This window comes from Myxine glutinosa, chromosome 4, assembly GCF_964187855.1.
Source record: "Myxine glutinosa chromosome 4, kmMyxGlut1.1, whole genome shotgun sequence".
NCBI lineage: Eukaryota > Metazoa > Chordata > Myxini > Myxiniformes > Myxinidae > Myxine > Myxine glutinosa.
In genome coordinates, this window is record NC_136264.1 from 177,822,172 (window position 1) to 177,844,597 (window position 22,426).

At 46.1% G+C, this 22,426-nt stretch overlaps 1 protein-coding gene across 1 annotated transcript; it reads right to left on the bottom strand.

Moving 5' to 3' along the window:
• Positions 1-862: 862 nt before the first annotated feature.
• On the bottom strand, positions 863-14,078 carry LOC137425516 (mesencephalic astrocyte-derived neurotrophic factor). The gene is made up of 4 exons (XM_068114030.2): positions 13,842-14,078; positions 12,298-12,425; positions 3,973-4,114; positions 863-2,703 (listed from the first exon to the last, which is right to left on the bottom strand). The coding sequence occupies exons 1-4, from the start codon at positions 13,921-13,923 to the stop codon at positions 2,525-2,527; spliced, it is 531 nt and encodes a 176-aa protein (XP_067970131.1). The 5' UTR covers positions 13,924-14,078; the 3' UTR covers positions 863-2,524.
• Positions 14,079-22,426: the final 8,348 nt, after the last annotated feature.

Below are 22,426 nucleotides of genomic sequence, written 5' to 3' on the forward strand. Positions count from 1 at the left end.
TACATTACACTTACTTAATAAACTGACTTATTAAAATAAACTTACATAATATGTAAGCCATCATTCATTACCAAGTTAACAGAATCACTGAATGCATGTCCAATAAATGTTTGAGGAGGTGTTCAACATCGGTTATTGTTGTTTTTTTTACAAATAAAATGGCCGTCAGTCGGTCATATTTAAATGCATCATGAAGCAAAATGATGTGCATATGTGTATCATCATGAAGTCTTTATGTCAAGTATGAACATACTTGGTCCATACATGTCCGAGATATGGTTGTGGACGGACAGACGGACGAGACACAATCCATAAGCCGCCGTTTCGGATTAAATCCAATAATGTCTTCCACAGATCTGAGTCCTTGGTTCACTGATGCTCTGTTTTGTACCTGGCCATGAGTTGTTACACTGACATTTGGGCCTGCTCCGTGGTGGTCCCTCTTCCTTCATGTGGTTCCTGGAAGTGAATGCTGTGGTATGGGATGCATGCTAACCGTCAGCTCTGACGAAGGCTTAATGCCAAAAATTCTTATTTATTCCCATACCTCTACCAAAGGTCTGCAGCTTCAATCCAATTTTACACCTGTAATTCAACACGTCTTCACCAGTAGGATTAGTTCGCAACGAGCTGGTCCACCACGCCATTTGCAAATCCTGCAAAAGGCCTGGTGGACCAGCTCAATGCAAACTCACCCTTGCAGGAAGCCGTCAGGCTCAGAACGTTATAGTCAAGTCTAATGTTAAATTTATTGCAGTATACTACATCTAATCCACCAATATTTACAGTGGTGGGGTAGTGAAGATACCTATATTTTATTATTCCAATCCTCTAGTTAAAATGAAAGACAGGAAGTAAAATGAACATGTGCTTTCTTTGTTTTATTCCAAAATAAGTAAACCCAGACCTGAACAGCCACGATCCCACAAATATCAAATATGGTAACAATGCCGAAACACCACCCCAATGATATTTATGCAAAGTTGACAAACATATTTCCATCAAACTGCCATCCTTACAAATGTCCATAGTAGGAATCTCCAGGAGGTAAGTATAGGGACACCAAAGGGCCAGATGTACCCATTCTGGCCCAACCTGCATAAACAGTCTGCAGCTTTTTTAACCAAAAAAAGTAATCAAAATAAAACAAAATCAATTGTTCTCATAATTTAAACAGCACATTCATGGAAAACGGATTAAGCCCCATAAATTAGTAGATTTCACACATCCCTACAAACAAAAACCTATAATGGAGTGGTTCCTACAGAAAAATATTTCCATGTTGAGGGGGAGTGGAATGAATCAATCCATATTTTCAACGCTAAAACTGCGAAACGGACCGACAAAAAATAAATAAATAAAACCACTAAACAATGGGCCCCATAAACAACAATTTATCTCAAACTAAACAGGAACAAATTGGTCAAAAGCAAATATCAAATAGCTCGTTAATATTTTGAAGACAATAAAGTAGTTAGCGATGAGACTTTTGGGTTGAAAATAAATAAATAATAATAATAAAACAAACAAACAAAAAAACAGCTTTAATTTACGGCCACAGTTAATCGACCACAAAAGTTGAAGAATATGGTTTAATTCTCTGGAGCTACAACACTTGAGGGGAAAATTTCCACAACCAGTTTATCCCAAAGAACAAGTTTCAAATCAACCGAAAAGGGCAACAAATCTATTGACGACATGGAAAGCCAGGCACAAAGTTGTACAAGCACACCACTTCCTCACCATTTTCATTCCATTCGTGCAACAATGCATCCATATGAAGCAGTACGACATCACAGGGCGGCAGTCATCAAATGGTCCAGCCACGCAAAGGTGGAGGAACACCAGCGTGCCTCGCAATGCAATGGCGTCGATAGAAAGTGCAAGGAAAGCCGTGAGGAAGTCTCACGGGGTAACGGGGTCGGGAGTACATTCGGACACGGCGAGAGTTAGAATGCCTGCCGCATGCAGGACAATTGTTAGGATGCAAGTTGATTGCAAATACCTTGCATCCAGAGAATGATACAGAATGGCATTGAAGCAATTAACGAAGAACTACAAAGCCAGCTTTACAAATACCCACCAAAATGAGATCGCTTTGTTACACAATAAAGAAAACAAAAAGAAAGAAGATCAAGTAAGTGGTCGATTCATAACTTTCTTCATTACTGAGATTCTCCCCGAGATACGCCTTATTATCCTTCCAAAGTGGCTGCTGCTGGATGAAACACGTTCATGCAGCATTCCTTTTCTCTATCCTGATAAAACCTTATTCGCAAAGTTATTTTATATGCAATTTCAAATTATTGATTAGTTTGCAGAAATGCTGAAATGGAGGATTGATCAAAATCTACAATTGCAAATGCGTTAGTTATTAATCAATTAATCTCCATTACAGCAAGCACGATATGTTTTGAGGCTTGACAATAATAAATAATAATAATGATAACAACACAATTATCAAAGCTGAATTGATGTCGAGTGGTCCATGTAAGGAGCACGGCCAAAAGTTGTTTGTGAGGTATCACAAATCGCGCTGCGCAGATGAAGCCTGGTACTTTGGCAAGAGCTCTTTAATCCGAGTCACAAAATCGGACTTCTCCGCACAGCCCTTGCAGGTTTCGTCCCAACCGTCCAGGATCTTTCGCAAATCCTTCACACGGAGCTTCTTGAAGTCCACAGTGCGCAGGTCTATCTGCTTGTCTAGGAAACAACAACCAGAAAGTCTGAGTGTAATCGAAGCTTTACGATGGGCAACATACAGTGTAGGCTATGAGCCAGACCCCCCAAATTGACCGGTCGGTACCATACAGATGGAGTAAGGCTCATTGTGATTTTTAGCAAGATATATGTCCCGAGATATGAAAAAAAAGTGATAGCAGTGTATAACTCTCGGCCATCTCTGTGTTATCACCCGAAATATTATTATACGCCTGCTTCGCTTCGCCAAAAAATGTGATATTTGCTAAAATTGGAATAAATATGTTTTTAAGGACCACAGAGTGCCGAGATCGAGATCGAGATCGTATTTGTTCGAGAGATCATGATAAACCTAGAGTGTGGAGCAAGTTTGCATGCATTGTGAAATATAATGTAGCTGATGTTACAAACCTACTTTAGGATACTAGCTAATACCAAAAATTACACTGAGATACCAAAAGTAGTAGACGAATAAACCTAAAATGTTCAAAAGCTATGTTTTGTTCCAAAATATCAAAATTAGGGGGTATGGTTGAACATATTTTTAACTTTGCCAAAATATGTGCCCCAAACAACCACCATATTACAAAGTAATGATATATTCCAATGCAGTGGTTCCTTGCGAAGATTTTGAGGGGTCAAATGTTACTCTGGGAGTTTTCATTTTTGAAATATTGACAAAAATGTACAATGTGAATTCTGAACTCGAAGCGATTTCGACCACTTTTTCACTAAATTTAACATATTTTTTGTCATTATATCAATATTTTGATAAATAACCCCCACAAATGTTCTATATTTCTATTACTATATTAGTTGGCATCCAGTATGCAAATTATTGGCACTCTGTGGTCCTTAAAAACATATTTATTCCAATTTTAGCAAATATCACATTTTTTGGCGAAGCGAAGCAGGCGTATAATAATATTTCAGGTGATAACACAGAGATGGCCGAGAGTTATACACTGCTATCACTTTTTTTTCATATCTAGGGACATATATCTTGCTAAAAATCACAATGAGCCTTACTCCATCTGTATGGTACCGACCAACCCCCTTGGCTCATAGCCTAGTGGCAATACAGTATTGTTACGCCAATACGAGAACAGGATACAAAGATAACGAAACAGTTAGTTATCCGCCGTGAAGGATCACAAGATGCTGTCGTCTTGGCATTTACCCTCTGTCGGAGCAAAAGTGCCGACAACATAGACTACTAGTTCTGTGCTTCAATTAGCAACTACAATGGTAGTAGAACGAGTCCTGTCTTACCATATTTGAGCTCACAAATCTGAGAATCCATATATTGCAGCTTTTCACAAATCTTCTCCACTGGTACGTAGTAGCTCATTGGCTTGGACACCTCGTTCACAATTTTAGTTGCTGCATCAGCCGTTGCTCCAATGTAATAGCACTGTTTGTGAGAAAAGAGAAAACAAAAGCACAAACAGGTGATAATCAGACAACTGTACTTTTGGTCTCTTCTCCTATATATGGAACCACCCTACCTGAGGCTGTTCAATCCACTCTTCCTTCCCAGGCTTCAAGTATGTGGTGCGCTAACATCACGTGTCATCCACAACCTTTTATGCCCCCATTAACTCTAACCGAACCGAACCTTCTTATTTACAAGTTACTGCGTTTCTTCCCTCCCCCATTCCAGTCCTGTTCGTTCATTCCGTTGCTTGTTGTAGCCAATTGTTTCCCCACTGACAGTACGATGCCACTTTATCCTCTGTGGCCTCACTCTTTCATGAGCCAAAATCTTGTAATCAAAATAAATAGATAAGGAAATGGTATATAATTTGGATCGTTATAAAAAAAATCCAAATGATATTCCATGAAAAAGAAAAAAAACACTTCATTCAAAACAAGTCATGATGGAAAATTTCCACAGCTTTTGACGAAGATGTGCAGTTTGTGACGTAACCAACCCCCCCGAAGGATTTTTTAAACATAAATAATACATTTAACAGGACGAAGAAGAAGCAGGAAAATAAAAAAGACACAAAAAGGCAATTTTTTAATTAATGAGGATAAGTGGAAAAACTGTGACCAAAGATGTGAAAACTAAATAGTAAAATATTACTGGTAAACATTACTAAACAAGTTGAATAACTCTTAAAGTCAAATACAATATTTTGTCACGAAGGATGATGTCAGAATGACCTAGAATGGCATTCGGTAGAGCGCATACCTCCACCAAGCTGAACAGTTTACATTTTGTATGTAATAGATTCAGTGTTGTCATACAATTAACCTGCCAAACATGTTTCACCTGAATTGGTCGGTAAGGTTTGAAATATCAAGCCATACATTGTTTTTGGCCCCATCTCTCAATAGTGAAGAAGCACTTTAAAAAAAAAAATTTAAGAAAAATTCGACAGCACTCAGTAGAGCGCATATCTCCACCTCGCTGAACAGTTTACATTTTGTATTCCACCAATAGGCCCAATGGAGATCTTCACCAAAATCGAATCAATTTGTCTTTTTCACAAACCTGTCCACCAAGTTTCATCCAAATTTAATCTCAATGTTTTGAAATATCATACTACTGTACATACACACATATATATTGTCCGTTCACATCCCACTCCTGACACCAATTGTTGCGGATCTTGAATTACGGCGCTCCCCTTACCACAACATGCATTTTAAAGGCCATTTTCCCTGCTAGAGCGGGGGCTAGCCTTGCGGTCCCCATGACAATCTTCTCCATTTTGCCCTATTTTCTGCATCTCTCCTTGCTAACCCTCTTGCCCGCATTTCTTCTTCCACCATCTTTAGCCAAGTCTTTCTCGGTCTTCCCCGTCCTCCACTTCCTTCTACATCAATTTCCATCACTCTTCTCAACTAGTCACTTTCATCCTTCCTCAACACATGACCAAACCATCTCAGCCTGTTCCTCTTCACAGCATCAATCACAGGCAATATTCCCATCATCTTTCGCAATTCATCATTTGTCTTCCTCTCTCTCAACGATACTCCGCACATCCATCGAACCATTCGCATTTCCACCCTTTCCAGCCTTCGTTGCTGCTCTACGTTCATTACCCATGTCTCGCTCCCATAAATCATAACACTTCTCACACATGCAGCATACACCTTTCCCTTCAGCTTCAGCGACACTCTCCTCCTCATCAGCACGCCACTCAGTTCCCGAAACTTCTTCCATGCACATCTCACTCGAGCAACCGTTGCCGAGTCTGATCCACCTTCTCCATTCAGCATGTCTCCGAGGTCGCAAAATGTTTTCACACCTTCCAGCTTCACGTCGTCTCCAAGATCCAACGCAACATTTCCTCCATCTGCAGCTCCCTCTGTGCACACCTTACATTTGAATGTAGCTGCCACACTGGTAAATGACCCTCTCAGACCACTACATTTTTGATGAACCCACTCAGCGCACATTGTACATTGAATGGAGTTCACTCCGACACCCTTCCTGCACACAGCACACGGCCACTTCCCAGTTCTTTCCACCTCACCACATGCTTTACCACTTGCCATCACCTTCGTCTTTCCGATATTCACCTTCAGACCTTTTGTCTCCATACATTCCTTCCACTTGTTCATCTTTTCCTTCAGTCCATCCATACTTTCCGCAATCAACACCAGATCATCTGCATACAACAACTCCCACGGTAAACCCTCCTTTACGTTCTGAGCCAACACCTCCATCACAGCTACAAATAGTAGTGGAGGGTTTAATCCCTTACCGAGGGGGGTTTAATCCCCTCGTCTTTTAAGCTGGCCGTCCAAGTCCTAGAAGATATCGCGCTCCTTTGCGGGGTTGAGATTGACCAGGGTGACTGGTCAATGGGTTCCCAGATACCTTCGCCAACCTCGCCGCAAAGCAGGGCACTACTTCTGCCCGAGCCACGGACAAGATGGAATTTTGCCGAGCGGTTTAGCAATCCGAAGCTCGAGCCGTTAGCAGAAAGACTAACCCGATTCTGAGCGGTTCCTATATCGTGCCACCGATATTCAATTGGGGACAGGACGCAAGCGATCGGATGAGAGGAACCAAAGTAAGGGAGAACAAATATAATTTATTCATTATTTACAAGAAACCCGAAGAGGAAATGAAAGAAGGGAATATACAAGAAGAAGAAGAAGCAGTGACACAGGGCAGCCTTAAACAGTCATATATTATCACACCCCAGGACAGTACAAACACACTTACACGAATGGGGTGGTGGTGGTGGGAAGGAAGATAAGGGTCCAAGCAGATGGTTCCAGGCTCCGGGTCCGCCGCGAAGAATGGCAGGCAGCTTCGCGTGTCGTTGGCGCGCGACCGGACCTTATAATTATGCGGGGGACTGGGATGCCACATACGTAATCTTCGGGCCAACTCTCTCTCGCCCAACGTTCGTCTTAGAGGGTACCCTCGCGCAGGTCGCTCAAACAACGTGACAATCAATCGAGCGCTCCCCGCGCAGTTCGTTCACAATCAGCATCCCCCAGCGCAGTCCTTAATCAATGGCCTCCCCTCGCGCATCTCCGTGAGAGGGCTTGGCGCTTGCGCTTTTATAACTCGCTTAGAAATCAAGCAGCGCTTCATCGAGCCACGCCTATTAACGAGCTCACCTCAGCCCTGGTTGGTCAGCGAGGGCTCACTGGCTCCACCCTCGACGGCTGGTGGGCGAGGCCACACCTCTTCCCGTGGCTCCGCCCCCTTCTCCTCCAAGCCTGACCTCGTGTTCAATGGTGCTGAGCCAGGCAGCAAACGCTACTGGCAAGCCAAGGAACACAATTTGGAGGAAGGCTACGCCGCAATATGAATTGACAAGGGGCCTACTCTTATTTAATTAATACAACGCAGATTCAACTATTGGGAACAGATCCTTACCTGAAACACATACTAATGAAATAACTAAAGAAGAAGCCTATGATGTGCTACGTGTTGCTCGTGGCCTAACTAGGGTGCGACCTTTGACCTTTACACCAAAAATGGGAGTATTTACAGGGGATTATTTATAAGGGAATATTACAGATATTTACAAAGTGGAGGGTTCTAAAAACCACAACAATATATACCCACACACCACACACCACACACCACACACACACACACACACACACACACACACACACACGACAAGAAAATGGAAATACCTGGGTATATGTGGGACGTGGGACACCAAGCAATGACTCCCACACAGGTGTGGCCAATGTGTTGCTGAAGCGAATAACATCCCAGCAAGCTTAGGGCCATGTGTAAAAATGCTGCACAGGCCTGGTTGCCTATAATTATGACTGCAAGAGGAGACCCCTCAATGCCCCCATCCACAGAGCACGTGTGGTCACCCAGTGGTTTGATGAGAATGACACTGATGTTATGTATATGTCATGACCAATTCAGTCACCAGATCTGAACCGAATCGAGCATTGATGGGATATTCTGGAATGACACCCGAGACGATGTTTTTCACCTCCATCAAACAGGTGTGAGTTGATTTACTTTCTCGTGGAAGAATGGTGCCGCATCCTTTCTGCAGAATTTCAGAAGCTGGTGGACTCTTTGCTACAGCGCATATAGGTCATACTGGCCTCACATGGTGGCCAAGCAATGTATTGTCACTTTACATTGGTCTTTCCATTTTTTTTGTCCACTACCTGTATGTGCAATGTTGTTTTGGCCCTATCTCTCAATGGTGAAGATTCACTTTAAAAAAATTATCGTGTCTGCATCTGGATCTTCACCGAAATCAAATAAATTCGTCCTTGTCACACACCCAAGCTGTCCATCAACTTTTGTCCGAATCCATCCATAATATTTTAATATTTTGAGCTATCGTGCTCACAGACAAACCAACAAGGGTGAAAACAAACACCGTCCACATTCGGTGGAGGAGGTAATAATTGGTAACATGGGACAGACATTCGATAGAGCGCATAACTCAATAGTTTGTTATAGTGTAGAATCATTGCTGATACAATGTCCTTGACTACTTCAACGACTCCAATTGCACTTAGTAGGAACGACTATAGGAGAGGGGGGGGGGGGGGGGAGGGTTGGATGACAAAGGGATCTCTTTGAGCACAAGTCTTCACCATACCAACTGTCCGGCCGCGACCGCTGATGTTCTACTACAGCCGACTTTCAATTTGTTCATGGTGACGGTGATAACTCAACTACTCTTGGTCAAAAGACAATATGGGATCTAACGTCCACGATCTAATGCTAAAACACAGGACACCCGGTTTAACTTCCATTCAAAGGAACGGAACGCCTCCCTGTGGAGGTACTAGGGTGACAGTATATACTATATAGTAGTTGGGTCGGGAATCAAACCTAGACCAGACAGCTCAGACTTGATTGCGCTTCCTCTACAACAGGGTTTCTCAACCTTTTTAGCCTCTGCAGCCCCCCTGTGTACAACAACAGCATGCATTTTAAGGCCATTTTCCCTGCAAGAGCGGGGGTTAGCCTTGCGGTCCCCATGACAATCTTCTCCATTTTGCCCTTTTTTCTGCATCTCTCCTTGTTAACCCCCTTGCCCGCATTTCTTCTTTCACCATCTTTAGCCAAGCCTTTCTCGGTCTTCCCCGTCCTCTAATTCCTTCTACATTCATTTGCATCACTCTTCTCAACCAGTCACTTTCATCCTTCCTCAACACATGACCAAACCATCTCAACCTGTTTCTCTTCACAGCATCAATCACAGGCTCTATTCCCATCATCTTTCGCAATTCATCATTTGTCTTCCTCTCTCTCAACAATACTCCACACATCCACCGAACCATTCGCATTTCCACCCTTTCCAGCCTTCGTTGCTGCTCTACGTTCATTACCCATGTCTCGCTCCCATAAATCATAACACTTCTTACACATGCAGCATACACCTTTCCCTTCAGCTTCAACGACACTCCCCTCCTCATCAGCACGCCACTCAGTTCCCGAAACTTCTTCCATGCACATCTCACTCTGGCAACCGTTGCCGAGTCTGATCCACCTTCTCCATTCAGCATGTCTCCTAGGTAACAAAATGTTTTCACACCTTCCAGCTTCACACCATCTGCAAGATCCAACTCAACATTTCCTCCATCTGCAGCTCCCTCTGCGCACACCTTACATTTGAATGTAGCTGCCACACTGGTTAATGACCCTCTCAGACCACTACATTTTTGATGAACACACTCAGCGCACATTGTACATTGAATGGAGTTCACGCCGACACCCTTCCTGCACACAGCACACGGCCACTTCCCAGTTCTTTCCAGCTCACCACATGCTTTACCACTTGCCATTACCTTCGTCTTTCCAATATTCACCTTCAGACCTTTTGTCTCCATACATTCCTTCCACTTGTTCATCTTTTCCTCCAGTCCATCCATACTTTCCGCAATCAACACCAGATCATCTGCATACAACAACTTCCACGGTAAACCCTCCTTTACGTTCTGAGCCAGCACCTCCATTACAGCTAAAAATAGTAGTGGACTTAGTACCGACCCCTGATGCACTCCCACCTTCACCTCAAACTCACCACTGTTCCCGTCCTTCGTCCTTACAGCTGTGCGCGCTCTTTTGTACATTGCGATCACTACTCTGATCAACCATTCCTCCACTCCTAACTTCCTCAATGCCCATGTCAATACTTCGCGTGGAACCCTATCGAATGCTTTCTCCAGATCAACAAACCCAAAAAAACAACTTCTTCCTCTTCTCCATGTACTTCTCCTGCAACTGCCTTATAATTAAAAGCACGTCTGTCGTTCCTCTTCCTGGCATAAATCCAAACTGCATTTCGTCGATCTTCACTTTCTTCCTTATCCTCCTCTCCAACACCCTTTCCAATATCTTCATTCCATGCTCCAATAACTTTATCGCTGGGTAAGAGCCACACTCCAGAGGGTCACCTTTCCCCTTGTATAGATGGACAAGGGTACTCAGTTCCCAATCCACTGGAATGCGGCCTTCTTTCACCACCAGATTACAGATCTCTGTCATTCTCTTCACACCCCAACTTCCTGCTGCCTTCAACATATCTCCCACAACTCCCGTCGGCCCTCCCGCTTTTCTACTCTTCATTGCTTTTATCGCTTTCATCGCTTTCATTGCTTTTCGCTTGATACCTGGTGTTGGCTTAGCGGTTAGGGTGACGGCTTGGGATCCTCGGATCCTGGGTTCGAATCCCGGTCGATCGCAGAATTAACGCCAGGGGGGTTGACTCAGCCTGCCATCCTTCCGAGGTCGGCAAATTGAGTACCAGTTCACTGGTAATTCCCTGTGTGTCGCAACAGGCGACCAAAAAGGTTGGCGGCAGGAAGGGCATCCGGCCATAAAACATTGCTTCAAAAAGGGGACCACGGTGCCCAAAAAAGGCCAACCCCTGCTCTGTGGGGAAAAATGGCCTCTAAAAGGTGGATTTTTTAATTTTATTGCTTTTATCGCTTCCTCAACTTCCTTCTCAGTTATCTTCTCTGCCGGTCCTAAAACTGGGTTACTCTCTATGTTGCCATCCCATTCATTCTCTGCATTCAACAGCATTTCCATATATCTCTTCCATCTTCCTTTAATTCCATCTGGGTCCACAACGATTTGTCCCACTTCATCCTTCAAGCAACTCACCCCCATCACATCACACCTCTCTTTCGCTATCTGCTTTTCAATCCTCAATACCGCTCCCTGACCCTCTTCCGAATCCAAGCGCTCTCCAAACATTTTCCTACCTGCCTTTGTCACCTTTGTGTCCCGGAGGTGCCCCCTATCTCGCCTGCGCACCATCAGGTAGTCAACGGTTGTCGTCGACCCACCTGACGTGTATGTAACAAGCTTATTATCCTCTTTCTGGAACTGGGTATTACAAATCAACAAATCAGCTCCATCAGCAAACTCCAAAATCCTTTCACCTTCTCCATTTCTCACACCATATCCGTAACCACCATGAACTCCCTCAAAACTGTCCATACTCCTTCCCACATGTCCATTTAGTTCTCCTCCTACCACAACAACTTCCTCATCTTTCACATTTTCCATCAGCTTCTCTATTGCACACCAGAACTTGTCCTTCTCTTCATCGCTCCGACCAACCTGCAGAGCATATCCCGAGATGACGTTCACCAAGTGCTTTCCAATCATCATTTTCACCATCATCAACCTTTCACTCACTCTAGTCACACTCGCCACACTGTCTACAAGCTCCTCAGAAAACAGGACACCAACGCCATTCACGCCCTCCAGGCACCCTTGCCACACAAACTTGTATTTCTGTCCCTGCCTACCCTTCACCATTCTCACACCACTTCCCTTCCACCACTTCCCTTCCCCTGTGTCCAATAAAATATTCCAGGGTCCCCCAGGGCTAGGCCTAGACAAAATACCCCTCCCCTTTTTTTGTATTCCCCCGATAGGCCTAAGTCATCTACTATGATAAAAGTGCTCGATTAAAAAAACAATCGTTTGTTTGCGTTCGGGTACGTTTTTCATGGAAGTTCTTCACACTCCGCGGCCCCCTTGGTGTCCTCAGACCCCCGGTTGAGAAACCCAGCTCTACAACATCCTATCAGACTCCAAAATGATACACAACTCAACCCAGGTATGATTATATGATCAAGTGCAGTAACATTGTGCTGCTGAGATGTACTTACAAAGCGGTTGTCCTTTCCTTTTGTAGTCTTGCATGCTTTTTTCAGCTTTTTCTCAATTAACACAGGTGTGCGCTCATCTTGCTTCTCTGCCAATGATGCTTCCAGTTTCCCGAGGAAAGTGACGCAAACTGCAAAGGAAAGAAATAAAAACTCACCCTCAAGATCCATCATGCATTCGCATTACCTGCTTTGCAGTCCAGGTGCGTTCACATTGCTACAGTTTCAACTTTCATGTGAAAGTCTCATCGTTGTGCACAAAAAGCATCGTTGGAGATTTTCAACGATCGTAGGACCAACGCATCCCAATGGTATATTGAGGAATTTTCCTCCGGCAAACCATGCAGTGCTCACATACTTTGGGTAGAGATGGGCAAGGTCGTACAACTAAATATAACTAGAAAAACTAGAAAACTCAGGATGATACCTGAGTAAACTCAAAAGTCAGGACGATACCTGGGTAAACTCAAACGTCAGGAGGATACGTGAGTAAACTCAAAAATCAGGGACGATACCTGGGTGAACTAAAAAATCAGGGACGATACCTGGGTAAGCTCAAAAGTCAGGATGATACCCGGGTAAACTCAAGTCAGGATGATACCCGGGTAAACTCAAAAGTCAGGATGATACATGTGTAAACTCAAAAGTCAGGATGATACCTGGGTAAACTCAAAAGTGAGGATGATACCCGGGTAAACTCAAAAGTGAGGATGATACCCGGGTAAACTAAAAAATCAGGGACGATACCTGGGTAAACTCAAAAATCAGGGACGATACCTGGGTAAACTCAAAAATCAGGGACGATACCTGGGTAAGCTCAAAAGTCAGGATGATACCCGGGTAAACTCAAGTCAGGATGATACCCGGGTAAACTCAAGTCAGGATGATACCCGGGTAAACTCAAGTCAGGATGATACCCGGGTAAACTCAAGTCAGGATGATACCCGGGTAAACTCAAGTCAGGATGATACCCGGGTAAACTCAAGTCAGGATGATACCCGGGTAAACTCAAGTCAGGATGATACCCGGGTAAACTCAAAAGTCAGGATGATACCCGGGTAAACTCAAAAGTCAGGATGATACCCGGGTAAACTCAAAAGTCAGGATGATACCTGGGTAAACTCAAAAGTCAGGATGATACCTGGGTAAACTCAAAAATCAGAGACGATACCTGGGTAAACTCAAAAATCAGGGACGATACCTGGGTAAACTCAAAAGTCAGGACGATACCCGAGTAAACAGACAGGAAACAATTTGGCCACCGTGGCAGTGCCATAAACTTCAACATCCAATGATCATCAACAGGCAAGGAATATAGCCAATATATCATTACACAATGGCCTGCTCTTTTCGAGAGGTATTACTATTAGTATCTTAATCAATAGCATCGGTTTTGAAAAGTCTGGAAAACGAGATAATAACACCTTTCAACCCCCCTCGACCCACACCTGCCGTACACCGAGTATTATTCCAATCTCTAAATATTCTCCCCAAAGTCCCCCAAAACTTGCCGGTAATAGTCGCATGCTCAGTTCCCGGTCACTCACCTTCACACTCGCCCTCTTTGAGTGCGCTGGCAGGTGCCAAGAGTAGTGCCAAGACCGGAAAAAGTGCGCACTCCACCAACATGTTCGAATTTGTCGACAAAGACCGAACCAGCAGCAACAGGACGATACAGCACTTATCGAGAGCAGGGAAGCAGATGTAATAGCACACTCGGGGAACCCAAATTAATGGTCCACAAGGCAGTCAGCTGGCACTTCCCTATTGGCTGCGTTCGTAGTGACGTCATGCCGGAATACCGGGAAATGGGGATTCCCGCCTCGCGTTGCCGTTTCAACTTTGTATAGTCTTCTTTTTTTTTTTGTTTATTAATATCATCCAACTCCTTCCTCGGTGTGAAATTGAAAAACTGAAGGTTGAGAGGTTTTCAAGTTAAGTCGATAAATAATTTGGTGTCGTAACGCCGCTTTGCCTGCAGAGGGCGTTGCATCACGGAGTACGCCGCTTGTTCTCAGAGAGGAAGTTCAGGCGGCAATATTTCCACTGAGCTGTTATAAATTAAAAATGTAAAGGCCAATTTTATATAATGCCGACCTCGATCTCGTTCTGTGATCATCCCGGTGTGTGTTCCGTTAGCAAGCAGCTCGATATCGCTTGCCAAGGCAGGTAGCCATCTGCTACAAGTACAAGTGTGAGAACCCTGAGCTTCCCATGCAGTGACTCGTACACGGTATAATCTTCTCGAGGTCTGTACACGTACATACGTGGCCTACCTGTTATTCTTTAGTGATGAGAGAATAAGATCAGCTTACTGTGCTTCTTCCTGATGCGCTCCTCACCTTGCTGTTCATTTACCCGTTCTCACCTGCGGATGGAATCGGATTTCACAATATCATTCACAGATGCTCCGAATCAGTAGGAATCTGATTATTTTCAGCTTCTGAATCAAACACGTGGTCATTCAGCGGATCGAATGCAGATCCTCCAAATCTGCTCCGCTGGTGCTTAGGTGAGCTACTCGATGGAGGTTTGGTTCACCTTTAGCGATCCTGCAGGGGCGCAATGTATGTATCGATGTATCTGCAAAACAATAAATGAAATGAAATGTCTGGGCCGCAATGTCCACCTTCATAACCTTACTTTTTCACTCAATATGCATCCTTCCTTACTTTGTTCCCGAACTGTAGAGGGAGCAGGAGGACAGGGAGGGGTCGGAGGAGGGGGAGCAGGTGGACAGGGAGGGGAGCAGATGGACGGGAAGGGGAGAGCAGGAGGCTGGTGAGGAGGGGTGGGGGGGGAAGGACCAGGAACAGGGGTGAGCGGGGTTCAGGAACACTGAGGGGGGATCAGAGAGCAGGAGGACTGAGTGGGGAGCAGAAGGAGGGATGAGCGGGTGACAGGAGGATGGAGAGAGGGAGGAGGACGAGGTGGCTGAGCAGGAAGAGGGAGCAGGGACGTGTTCCATTATCAACCATAACATCCCTCGGTAGAGGGCGTACCTCCGCCTGGTGAACAGTTTGTTTTGTATCCCACTGATAGGCCGGTTCTGGATTCAGACCTGAACCAAAATCTACAAAGACTGTTCTTGTCACCGAACCAACTTGTCCACCACGTTTAGTCATAACTCGTCCACAACTTTTAAAAATATGGTAAATATCGCTTTTCGCCTGATCTCTCAATGGTGAAGAATCGCTTAAAAATTAAATAATTGTATCCGAATCCATATTCAGATCTTCACCAAAATGTAATCGATTCTTCCTTGTCACACACACAATCCGGCCACCAGGTTTCGTCCGAATCCGTCCAATACTTTTTGAGATATCTTGTTCACAAATAAACAAACAGACAGACAGGGGTGAAAACACAACCTCCATCCACCTTCCGTGGCGGAGGTAATAAGTTTGAAGAGCACTCAAGCTCACACTCCAACGACACGGTCAGTAAGGAACGTTTGGCTTGGCAAGCGATAGTCAGATCATTGGTAAAGGAACACACCCCAAGAGGATGTGGTGGGAGAGTTAGCTTTCCAATGTTAACTTTCTCAAGATGTAGAGCCCCAGGCAGTGGCGTCACTAGGGTTGGTGTCACCCAGTGCGGTAACTCATGGTGTGACCCCCCGCCATGGACCTCCTCCCGTTCCAGACCGCGTGCAGATGAAACCACGTGATTCGAAGCGTCATTGTAATTGGGTAATAATGACCGCTCTGACCGGAGCAAAGGCTCAAAAAGTAAATTAGCATAGAGTTTTAGCCTTAATAATAATAATAATACTGCATTTATTTTATATAGCGCTTTTCAGGAAGCCCAAAGACGCTTTGACAGAGTGCAATTTTTGACAGAGTACAGCCTTGTAGGTATATTGATACATGTAAGCTGGGCTTACGGAAAATGTTTTTGTTGTTATAACTAACTACAGGGATATTTTTATAAAAATTAATAAATCTCTGTTGAAACTGCAAAAATTTGGTGTCACCCCCTCTGATAGTGCCACCCGGTGCGGTCCGCACCCCCCTAGTGACGCCAGTGGCCCCAGGCCTGTACTCCTCAGACACCATTGTTAATCCGACTTGTGTGAACACTGTGGGGCTGTACCGCAGGTCTTTCTCAAAATACCACCCAACACTAGCAAATTCCACCAATCGCTTCACTGAATATGGAGGAAGGATCTTCTTCTTCTTTTTATGTTTTATGGCGTTTTCAAAGCCGTGAGGGTTTATATACGCCACACACCCAGACAAAACAGTGGTGAACGAAAGAGCCTTTAAGTAATCCATAATACTATATGGATTTGCCGCTGCCTTCAAAAAAATCTCAAAACCACCTTGCAGAGTTGGGAATGTTTCTGGTTCAAATGGCCAAAAATGTTCGGTGGACCCACACGCCTATCCCCACCTCCTCGATACTGTGAACTAGACTCAATCTGGGTCTGTTATATAGAGGGAATTAAAAAAACAGATGCTTCAAATCTTCAGGTTTCCAACAAATATCACAGGTCCCAGTAGAGTGGCACCTTATCCTAAGGAGATATGAATAAAGCCGACAGAGCAGGAGGAGGGATGACAGCCTTTCATAAATAAATTAGTATGTTTAGTTTAAAGAATTGCTGATTTTTTTTAAAAAATTCAGATTTCTCTGCACATTTTAACAGTTGTTTAGTCCACGAGATGTGATCGTCAAATCAGAAGCCAGATTTTGATTATGTATTTGAATCAGTCCGTGAGAGGTCATTGCGGTTCCAAGACAAGGTCTGTTTAAGCAGGCCAAACAAAACGGCGGCTTGAGAACCCAGCGATATGACAGAGGGCTGACCAAGATGGCACATCACCATTTTGGTACGGCTTATTTTGTTTTTATTGTGATGAGCACCACCTAAATTACCTTCAAAAGGGGTGTTCACATTTACCCAAACACCCAGTTTTAATTCATGTACTCCCTTGGAGTTCCCTTAGTATGCATGCAATGTTTTGGGGCACTAGGTTTCATGGTTTTGGAGTTATGGAGGAAACACGCACACTAACTGACTGACACACATTCTCTTTTATTATCATAGATAAAGATAAATGTGAACAACTAGAAAGAAGTGTGAAAGTAACAAAGAACAAAGATGTCGGGAAGAACCTGGATAGATAGATTTCAGCATTTACTCCCCAGGCACAAATGCAGCAACTGGTACAAGCTACCAGAGGTCCATCCATGGGGAAGCACAGTCAACACAGCATATCAGGATATGGTACAAACGTAATCAAATGCAACACCAAATACTGCATTTTAGTCATCAGAAGGAACCCGAAGAGGAAAAGAGCAAAGATGGAGTCAGCAGCAGGAACCTAAAGAGGAAAAGAGCAAATATGGAGTCATCAGGAGGAACCCAAAGAGGAAAAGAGCAAAGATGGAGTCATCAGGAGGAACCCAAAGAGGAAAAGAGCGAAGATGGAGTCATCAGGAGGAACCCAAAGAGGAAAAGAGCAAAGATGGAGTCATCAGAAGGAACCCAAAGAGGAAAAGAGCAAAGATGGAGTCATCAGGAGGAACCCAAAGAGAAAAAGAGCAAAGATGGAGTCATCAGAAGGAACCCAAAGAGGAAAAGAGCAAAGATGGAGTCATCAGGAGGAACCCAAAGAGAAAAAGAGCAAAGATGGAGTCATCATGAGGAACCCAAAGAGGGAAATAGCAAAGATTGAGTCATCAGAAGGAACCCAAAGAGGAAAAGAGCAAAGATTGAGTCATCAGGAGGAACCCAAAGAGGAAAAGAGCAAAGATGGAGTCATCAGAAGGAACCCAAAGAGGAAAAGAGCAAAGATGGAGTCATCAGAAGGAACCCAAAGAGGAAAAGAGCAAAGATGGAATCATCAGGAGGAACCCGGATAGGATTTGGGTTTCAGCTGCTACTCCTCTACCCGCAAACCCATACGGGCACAGCCAAGTGAACCTTACAAAAAACTTTGTCTATATGTGGGGAAATTGCGTTCTTGGTCAAGGGTCACCCAAATAGCTCAGATGGGAACATTTCTGGTGTAGGTGTGTAATTTCCCCACATACATTGTTTGGTCATTTACAATCCTATTCAAATATACCGTATATATATACTGTATATGATATATGATATATATATGATATATGATATATGATATATATATGATATATGATATATATATATATATATTGGGTGGTACTTTTTCAGACACCACCCAAGCAGGGTGCGGAAAAGGAACTATTGTTAGGGTGGTCCTTTTTCAGGCACCACCCAAGCAGGGTGCGGAAAAGGAACTATTGTTTGGGTGGTACTTTTTCAGACACCACCCAAGCAGGGTGCAGAAAAGGAACTATTGTATATATATATATATATATATATCATATATTAGCCTGGTGTTGGCTTAGCGGTTAGGGTGCCGGCTTGGGATCCTAGGATCCTGGGTTCAAATCCCGGTCGATCGCTGAATTAATGCCAGGGGGGTTGACTCAGCCTGTCATCCTTCCGAGGTCGGCAAATTGAGTACCAGCTTGCTGGGATGAATGATCCCGGTGTGTACCCCGGCTTAGAATAGGTACACCGTATCCCTGCGCATCATAAGAGGCGACTAAGGGTTGGCGTCAGGAAGGGCATCCGGCCATAAAAACATTGCCTCAAACAGGGAACCATGATTGTCATGGGGCCCGCAAGGCCAACCCCCGCTCTAGCGGGGAAAATGGCCTTAAAACGATCATTCATATGATATATATAGTGTTGCAGTTTTGAGAACCCACACTCTTGGAAACATCACATCATTAAGGGTTAAAGGTAGCACCCCATAGTTAGGCCACAAGCAACACGTAGGTCACCATAGGACATCAGTTATTTCATTAGTATGTGTATAGATAGATAAGGCCATGTTTCCAATAGTTGAACCTGTGTTGTGTCAATCAAATAAGGAGTAGGCCCCATTCATTCATTTTGACAGCCCCCCTCTCCAAGCAACGCCATTAAGCACGCCCTCCTGTCTGTGCCCCATGGCCCCTTCCAATTTGGTGCGCTCCTTGGCCAGCAGCAGCAGCCTTAGCTGCCCGTAAGTTCGCTCAACGCCGCCATAAGCCACGAGGTAAGGCCCGGAAAAAGGGGGCGGAGCACCAGGGAGAAGGTGTGGCCACGTCACCCAGCCGTCAGGGCGGGGCCGGTAAGCAAGAACCAGCCAACCAGGGCTGGAGTGACATCGCCTGATAGGCGTGGCTTTTGGGCTGGCGGAGCGATCGCTGGTTCACTTATAAAAGCGAGCGCACAAAGCCCTTTTACAGGACTCGTTGGAAGGTTGGCTTTTGAGAGGACTTGTTGGAAGCGCGCTCGGTAAGAGGACTCTCGCTAAGCACTCGAGTGAAAGATTGATTAAAGAGGACTTGTTGGAAGGCGCTTGGTAAAGGACTTATTGGGAGCGCACATTTGAGAGGACTGACTCGCTGGCGCTGATTAAAGAAGGACGGCCAAGGGCTGTCGTGATTACAAAGAACGCGAGAGTATATGCGCTTGATCCAATAGGGCTCGCTGGCATTGGGAGTTCAAAGAAGGACATTGGAGAGGGGGCGTTTGGCGCGGGTTGTGCGCCTATTACGTATGCTAGCCTCCCCCCCCCTCCCCCCATCATTATAACTGTCCGTTCGCGTCACGCTACATGCAGAGCTGCCTGCCGGGTTTTCCATGGCCTGGACCGGAGCCTGGATGCGCTGGTGACCTTCCAACCTACCATCTGCAATTCCCCGTGTGAGTGTCTGTGTGTGTGAGAGACGGGCCCGTTTGGCCAGGGAAATAAGTTAAGCCTGTAATTAAGACTGCCCTGTGTATCTGCTTCTTCCTCTTCCTTGTACATTCCCTTCTTTCGTTTCCTCTTCTAATTGTACAAATTGTTAATAAATTGCCCTGTTCTTTCTGGTTTCTCCTTAATCCGATCGTCCCAGTCTTTTCTCTCATTGGGTAAGCGTGGCACGATTCGGAACCGCTATAATCGGGTCTAGTCACCTGTTAACAGCTCGGATCGCGGATTGCTATCCGCTCGGCATATCCCATCATATCCGTGGTTCGAGCGGGAGTTATTTCCTCGCTTACTGGGCGGCGTTAATAAGTAGGTAATAAGAAGACGGCTTACAACCCTAGTTAACGTCGTCCGGAAGTGACGTCATAACCCCCAGGGTCGCGTCGGCCAGATAAGAGACAAGGGGATTAACCCCCCCCCCCCCTTGGTAAGGGGAGAGCCGACGTTTGAGATCCGCAACAATATATATCCTGTGGTGCTGTGCATACACAACTCGTTTGCCAAGAAGGTAGGCCACCACGCGTTGTACAAACTGAAATACTTTATTATCAGCTCGCACGTAAGCACTAGGCGGGCTCGACCTTCGAGCCCGCATATATGTCCCGACGCCACGCCTTGCCCCCGGGCATGGCCGGTCGGCCAAAAGGCGGGGAATGTATCTCAGTTCCACCCTGCGCCTCGTGACGCCTTGGCTCCGGGCGTGGCCCGAGCTGCGCTTCCATGCCCGGGCGCTCACGCCACCCACTGGTGAGCGGAATTATTGCCCACTGACATTGTGTCCGCCACACGCACCCCCCCAGAATTCCCACGCACCTGAAGGGTGAGCTTGCGGGGAAGCCGGATGACCTGGCCGAAACGCCCTCTGGCGATGCGTGCAGGGCTGAGGGGTAGCGGGACGGCGGGGCTGGGGGGTGCCGGGGGTCTGCCTGCTGGGGGGCGGCCTCGACGCGGAGGCAGAGCTGCTTGCGGGGGGTGGTCCAGGTCGAGGTGGGCCGGCTTGAGGCGGTCCACGGAGATCCGATCTGGAGTACCACCAATGTCCACGGTGAAATGCTTGTCCCCGGTCTCCAGCACGTGGAAGGGCCTGTCGTACGGGGGCCGCAGTGGTGCCCGGTGGGCGTCGTGCCGGACAAAAACGTACTCCGCCGTGCGAAGCTCCGGGGCGACGTGGGAGGACACGCAACCGTGGTGTGCCGTCGGCACCGGGGCGAACCTCCTGGCGGTCTCCTGAATGGTGGAGCGCTGTTGCGCCGCGGACCAAGGGGCCGTGGAGTCGGGGATAAATTCGCACGGTACCCGCAGTGGTTGTCCGAAGACCAGCTCCGCCGAGGACGCACGCAGATCGTCTTTGGGCGCCGTCCCGAGGCCCAGCAGGACCCAGGGGAGCCTGTCGGCCCAGCTGCCGTCGCGGAGGCTGGCCCGGAGCGTGGCCTTCATTGAGCGATGGAAGCGCTCGCACAGGCCATTGGCCTGGGGGTGGTAAGCCGTGGTGCGGTGCAGCTTGACGCCGAGCCCTTGCGCCACTGCTCCCCAGAGCTCCGAGGTGAACTGGGGGCCACGGTCGGACGAGATGCCCGAGGGGGCGCCGAACCGGGCAACCCAAGTGGCGATGAAAGCTTGCGCGACGTCAGCCGCAGCCGTCGCCGCCAATGGCACGGCCTCCGGCCACCGAGCAGCACAACAATCGCGACATCGTCCTGCATCTTCGCAACAGCACGAAGCGGGAATGGAACATCACGGAATAGAACATCATCACGGAATGGAACATCACGCTCTCCGACCATGAGAACTGCAACGTCATTGTTGACTGGCCCTCCCTTGCCCTCCCCCTTCCCCTCCCTTCCCCCTCCACCCTACCCCCTCCCCTTCTCCCCCTTTCATAATATTTTTTTAACCATATTTTTACCTCAGCGCATTTCGGCGAGGAATATTATGCACGGAATCTGAGGCGGTGGCAGATCAGCGCGCTGATTCGCTTAGAGCGATTACGTGATGTTCCTTGCCGCCATAAACTCACAGTTACGCGTTCGCACGTAATTCAGAGCGAAAAGCGATTGCCTTTTTTCACATTTCAGCGAGGAACATTGCCATTCACACCACATAGGTTTTTTTTTCTTTCATCTTTAGATCCATATTTTTTTTCAGCGAGGAATATTATACACGGAATCTGAGGCGGTGGCAGAGCAGCGCGCTGATTCGCTCAGAGCGATCACGTGATGTTCCATTCCCGCTTCGTGCTGTTGCGAAGATGCAGGACGATGTCGCGATTGTTGTGCTGCTCTCCGACCATGAGAACTGCAACGTCATTGTTGACTGGCCCTCCCTTTCCCTCCCCCCTCCCCCTCACTTCC

Bases quoted from the DNA above. Each gene is read 5' to 3' on its own strand.
- LOC137425516 (XM_068114030.2), bottom strand. From the start codon at position 13,923: ATGTTGGTGGAGTGCGCACTTTTTCCGGTCTTGGCACTACTCTTGGCA. The intron at 12,426-13,841 runs GTGAGTGACCGG...TTTCCTTTGCAG, and splicing joins CAAAGAGGGCGAGTGTGAAG to TTTGCGTCACTTTCCTCGGG. The intron at 2,704-3,972 runs GTAAGACAGGAC...GTTGTTTCCTAG, and splicing joins GATTTGTGAGCTCAAATATG to ACAAGCAGATAGACCTGCGC.